Source organism: Helianthus annuus, chromosome 13 (assembly GCF_002127325.2).
Source record: "Helianthus annuus cultivar XRQ/B chromosome 13, HanXRQr2.0-SUNRISE, whole genome shotgun sequence".
Taxonomy (NCBI): domain Eukaryota; kingdom Viridiplantae; phylum Streptophyta; class Magnoliopsida; order Asterales; family Asteraceae; genus Helianthus; species Helianthus annuus.
The window spans coordinates 107,023,765-107,029,581 of NC_035445.2; the positions used below are offsets into that span (position 1 = coordinate 107,023,765).

Here is a 5,817-nt window from a genome sequence, read left to right on the forward strand (position 1 = left end):
CCAATTGCGGTGATACTCCAACCTAACCCGAATCGTGAACCCGAGTAGGGTTGTCCTTTTTTTATCCGAAACCCGACCCGAATTAGAGAATACCCGAAAAACCCGACCGGGAAAACCCGATCCGAAAAATCCGAAACTCAAAACCCGAACATTTATTGTCTTTTTTATTGATGCGATGTGATTTTATTTAGAGTGTTTTGTATTTGAAATATTAAGTTTTGGGACTTTGGAACATTATCATACCATATTGTTAAATGATGTTTGAAATGTGATGATGATGTGTGTGTATATATATATATATATATATATATATAGGGTTGAGTTCATTTCAGAACTCTAAATAACTACAGAACTTTCAGAACTCCTAATAAACAATCATTTTATATATAAGTTTTTGTATTTAGGATCTTTTTATCATCTATTATATGTATTTCATTGATTACATACATGTTAAAAGTAGTTTACATATGTTTAATTGCCAAAATTATATATATGTGTCATAACTAATTACATATATGTAAAAAAACAAGTTTACATATGTGTAATTATAAAAGTACATATAAAAAATGATAAAATTACTCTTAACATGTATGTAATCGTAAAAATACACATAATAAATGATAAAATTATCCTAAACATAAAAATATATAAATAAAAAGATTGTTTATTAGGAGTTCTGCGAGTTCTGTAAATATATATATATAGGGGAAGGTTCTATGCAGAACACTAAATATTGCGAGAACACGCAAAACAAAATGAATTACTCATTTTTTCAATCCTAAAAACCTCAAAAGTGAATGAAAATGTTACAAATGTAACATTTATTGTTTCTCATCCCTAGAATTCAAAAAAAAAAAAAAATGAAAAATTTTCAGTTTTTATATAACCTACACATAGGTAGGTTGTATGTAGGTTAAATTACCTACATGTATGTAGGCTATGTGTAGGTAAAAATATATGTTATTTTTATGTATATGTAATACATATATGGGTTTGGGATCCTGTACAAAGGGCATAATTTGTAAGAAGTGTAAGAAATATTTCTGGAATGACAAGTGTCCATACTCTTAATTAATTCAAAAGGGTAGATTTGTAATTGCACATTTTTTGTCATTTAATTCAATTTCAGGATATCTGATCCAAAAATAACCGTCAATGAGATTGTTTAGGGATTTGAACGAATTTTGTAATTTACTGCAAGATACAATACGATTGTGTTCTACGTATCTTTCAATCATCGTTAATTATAAATACATAAACGATTATCAAATCGATATCCCCATTCCAGTTGTTTAACGTCTGCGCCTTTTTTCGATTTTGGTGTTTTATATCAATTTCAATGGAGTCCGGCGATGCAGGTTAATGTGTATATTAGTGTTTTAATCTCTTAATAGTTAGCATGTTCCGATAATTAGTAGTTTTTGTTCCTCGTTTTGTTGTTTAGTATGTCGTTTTTACAGGACATTTACTCTTTGTTTGATTTTGTGTGTACGTAGTGTTTTATACATTTAGTTCTTTAGGCGGATAGTTATTTTAAAGTTTTTTTCTTGATTTAGTTTTGTAGTGTTATATGCATGATCTGTAGTGTTTTATAGTCTAGAGATATATGCAAGATCAATTTTCTGTTTTATAGTTTTTAGATGGGTAGTGTTATATGCATGATCAATATTCTGTTCACACATCATATTTCCCTTTCATAGTGTTTTATACATTGAATTGCTTACCTCTGTTTTAGTAATTTTTGTTGTAGTGTGTTATAGTGTCATATGTAAGAACAACAGTGTTAGATTCTATTCACACATCTGAATCCCCATTCATAGTGTTTTATACATTTAGTTGTATGTTCTAGTCCCGTTCTAGTGTTTTATCATTGAGAAAGGTATTTTTTTTATCAGATGCATAGTGTTTTATCCACAATGTGTAGTGTTATATTATATACAGGAATATTAATTTATTTTCATAGTGTTTTTCCCGTCACAAATACTGTTTTATTCCATACAGATAGGGTTATTTCTTGATATAGTGTTTATTATCAATGTATTTATAAAAGACTGATTTGTCGTTTTTTCGTTGTAGATATTCCTACATACCAGCCCGTTGGTAATGTTCAGGTGTCCCCAAATTCTGGAAGGAGGACATTTATTCCAGATGTTGATGATTTGATTAAACCTCAGATGCATATGACGTTTGATTCGCTGGAAAATGCGTATCTTTTTTACCAAAGATATGCTAAGGCGGGAGGTTTCACAGCTAGGAAGGGTACTCAATACGAGCCTCGAAAGGGTTTAATACTTAATAAATGGTTCGTATGCTCAAAAGAGGGTACTAAACCCTTAAAGGCGATTGACTCGACCCAGGAAGCTGGTAGTTCTAATGTTAACTCGAAGTCTAAGATTACTCGCAGGGTTCCTTCTATAAGGACCGGATGTGAAGCGTGCATTCGGGTTAAGTTAATAACCCCGGATAATCTTTACGTGGTTTATTACTTCGAGGAGTCGCATAATCACTCATTTGTTGCCGAAGATGACAGGTACTTGCTTCCTGAAAACAGATCTATGAATTACGTACAGGAAGAAGCCGTGAATGCTTTGAGTGCCATAAACGTTGGTCCAGTTAGAGCGTTTAACATTATGAGGACTCTTTATGGAGGTTTCGATAAGGTAGGCGCAACTAAAGTTAACTTCAAGAACTTTAAGAGAGACTTAAATAGGTATATAGCTGAGTACGATGCTGACATGGTTATCAAACGCCTAAGAAGGAAGAAAGAATTTATGCCCAATTTCTCTATGGAATACCTTACAACTGCCGAGGGCGTTTTACGTGTGTTGTTCTGGGCCGATGGTGATACAAAGAGAAATTTTAATATTTTTGGGGATGTTGTGTCGTTCGATGCTACTTATCGTCGTAACAAGTTCGTATCCTTCCTTTGTTTCTAGATACATTACATCCATAATAGATACATATCATAGTGTTTTATCAGCATGATAATGTCTTTATATTGTTTTGGTATATGCACGAAAAGACTTGTAACTTTTATATCATACTAATAGTGTTTTAATTTTGCAAATACTTAAAAATGTATGTTGTTTCATGTTTTTAATATTGTATGGATTTTACAATATCAAATCAGTGATCACTCCCGTTTTTTTTTGTAGGTACAATATGATGTTTGTACCTTTTACCGGCGTTGACAATCACTATCGTAATGTTACCTTGGGTGCTGCTATTATAGGGGATGAAACTGCCGAAACATATAGCTGGTTGCTCAACGCATTTCGGCAGGCGTTTGGGCGCGCACCACCTGTGATTGTAACTGATCAAGACCCTGCGATGAGGAAAGCTATTCAAGATACTTGGCCTGAAAGTAGGCACAGGCTTTGCATGTGGCATATAATGGAGAAACTCACTACCAAGGTTTATTAAATACCAAAATTATGTTTTACGACGTTATTTATTTTAATGGAATTGTTTTTTTTGTTTTTTTTGTACCTTTTTATATATGAATATGTCTGTTTTTGTTTATTGACGTCGTTTTACTTTTATATAATGTTTTATCTGCTTTTATCATGTATTTTTTTTATTTAATTTTTTTCATTGTTGAATCGTTGTTTTTTAGGTTGGCGCCAACCTATGCAATAGCACTGATTTTAAGAAGAGGTTGTGTGATATTGTTTGGACCGATGCCTTACTGCCAGAACAGTTTGAAAATGAATGGGGTGTTATATTGGCTGATTTTGATTTGCTGAATCATGAATGGTTACAGTCAATGTATCAGATTAGTGATACATGGATCCCTGCATATTATCGCGATCAACACATGTCTGGGCTGATGCGTACCTCATCACGTTCGGAGAGTGAGAACCACTTCTTTGGGCAGTTTTGCAACCCGAATTGTACCCTTGTTGAATTCTTGGGGCATTTTGATTCTGCAATCGAAGCCCAAAGACACGAGCACAGGAAGAATGATCACGATACTAGGCACACGAACCCCCAAATATTTGCAAAAGAGTTTGTCTTAGAGCAACAGGCGGCAAACATATACACACGGACAATTTTCTTTGATGCGCAACTTGAAATTCAGACAGCCATTCACAAGTGTGCTGTTGGAAAATGGGAGGATAGAGAGGATAACTTTGTGAACTTCTCTGTGAAGGACTTTTCTCAAGCGTGTACTACATTTTTTCAGGTAACTATAGGATGTAACAATTGTTTGTTTATAATTTTTCTTTGTGCATGGTGTTTTATCTTATATTTTTGATTTAGTATATATTATTGTTCTCATTTTTTTTTGTTTGTATGTATTAGGTTATGATGCGGCAGCTAGACATGACCGTTAGTTGCTCATGCAATAGGTATGAACAATTTGGGCTTCTGTGTGCGCATATTTTTTGCGTTTTCGGCTTCTTGATATCAGGCAGTTCCCTGAAAGGTACATAATGCGGCGTTGGACAAGGGAAGCTGTTCCTAACAGTGCGCCGGGAGCGATTTTGGGGATTAGTGAAAGTGATGATCGGTACCAGCAAGTTAATGGTGTTGTAAGGGAGATAACAAGGTCAGCCGAGTCTCTTATCAACAGGGTGGTTTATAACTTTGATGCGTTGTGCGCTTTTAGGGACCATGTTGCCCAGTATCAATCGACCGCTGATCAGGCAGTCGTGAACGCTCCCCCTAGGAGTCGTCGCGATAGGTTTGCTGAAATAACTGGATACACGCAAGAAACACCTGTAACTGTTCATATGCCGAAAACCGTTAGATTTAAAGGTATGGGCAAACCTTCCAGAATGAAGAGTAATCGTGAAATTGCCATTATTCAATCTGCGAAGAAAAAAAAGGGTCGCGAGTGTGGCAATTGCAAACGTCGGGGCCATAATAGACGTACCTGCTCGTACCCGGCAAGGGAAAATGCCGACGACTCCTCAGAAAGTGATGAAGCGGATCTTGAAGGAGACGACGAAGAGGAGATAGAAGATGTGGCTGGTGAAGAAGACGATGATGAGGACCTAGACGATGAAGAGCAAGAGTAGTTGATCAATAAATTATGCAAACTTTGAGTTTTATTTCTATTTTTTTAATGATGTTTAATTTTTTTGTTGGATTCCTTGTGTTTGACGTTTTTATTACTTAATGACCAGGTCGTTTATCATATTTTATAAATATAGTGTTTTATAACTAAGTTGTAGTGTTATATTACAGGTTCTAAATTTATTGTAAAGTCTGACATGTACTTATAGTGTTTTATCTATAAGTATAGTGTTTAATGCAGTAACAGTGACCTGCAGTATGGTGTTATTGTCATACACAGTTAGTTTAAGGTCTGTGTTTTACCATATAGTGTTTTAACTATAATTATAGTGTTTTATGTTTTTTGAATTTGTTTGTTTGTCAACATGAATAGAAATTGTAATTTTTTTTAATTAACATACATGAATTCCTTGGTTTATAATATAGTGTTTTTTATATTTAGATGCAGTGTTTTATCATAGTTTAAACTATGACAACAATAATCATCTGAATCAAACACTTAATTGCTGTCAAATTATGTAATGCAGTGATTTTGTGATGACATATAGTGTTTTATAATTGATTTGTAGTGTTTTATTTAGTTTAAAGACTGACCTTTACCTATAGTGTTTTTATCTATAATTATAGTGTTAAATGCAGTATTAGGGACCTGCAGTATGTTGTTATTGTCACATACAGTTAGTTTAAAGTCCGTCAGTTACTTATAAATGCAGTGTTTTGTAATGACATATAGTGTTTTATAATTGATTTGTAGTGTTTTATTACAGGTTCTATATTTAGTTTAAAGACTGATCT

General features: G+C 33.7%; 1 protein-coding gene across 1 annotated transcript; it reads left to right on the forward strand.

Moving 5' to 3' along the window:
* The first annotated feature begins 1,339 nt into the window (after positions 1–1,339).
* On the forward strand, positions 1,340–4,437 carry LOC110901465 (protein FAR1-RELATED SEQUENCE 5-like). The gene is made up of 5 exons (XM_022148292.1): positions 1,340–1,358; positions 2,077–2,911; positions 3,156–3,414; positions 3,617–4,186; positions 4,306–4,437. The coding sequence occupies exons 1-5, from the start codon at positions 1,340–1,342 to the stop codon at positions 4,435–4,437; spliced, it is 1,815 nt and encodes a 604-aa protein (XP_022003984.1).
* Positions 4,438–5,817: the final 1,380 nt, after the last annotated feature.

Bases quoted from the DNA above. Each gene is read 5' to 3' on its own strand.
- LOC110901465 (XM_022148292.1), top strand. The intron at 2,912-3,155 runs GTTCGTATCCTT...TTTTTTTTGTAG, and splicing joins GCTACTTATCGTCGTAACAA to GTACAATATGATGTTTGTAC. The intron at 4,187-4,305 runs GTAACTATAGGA...TGTATGTATTAG, and splicing joins CGTGTACTACATTTTTTCAG to GTTATGATGCGGCAGCTAGA.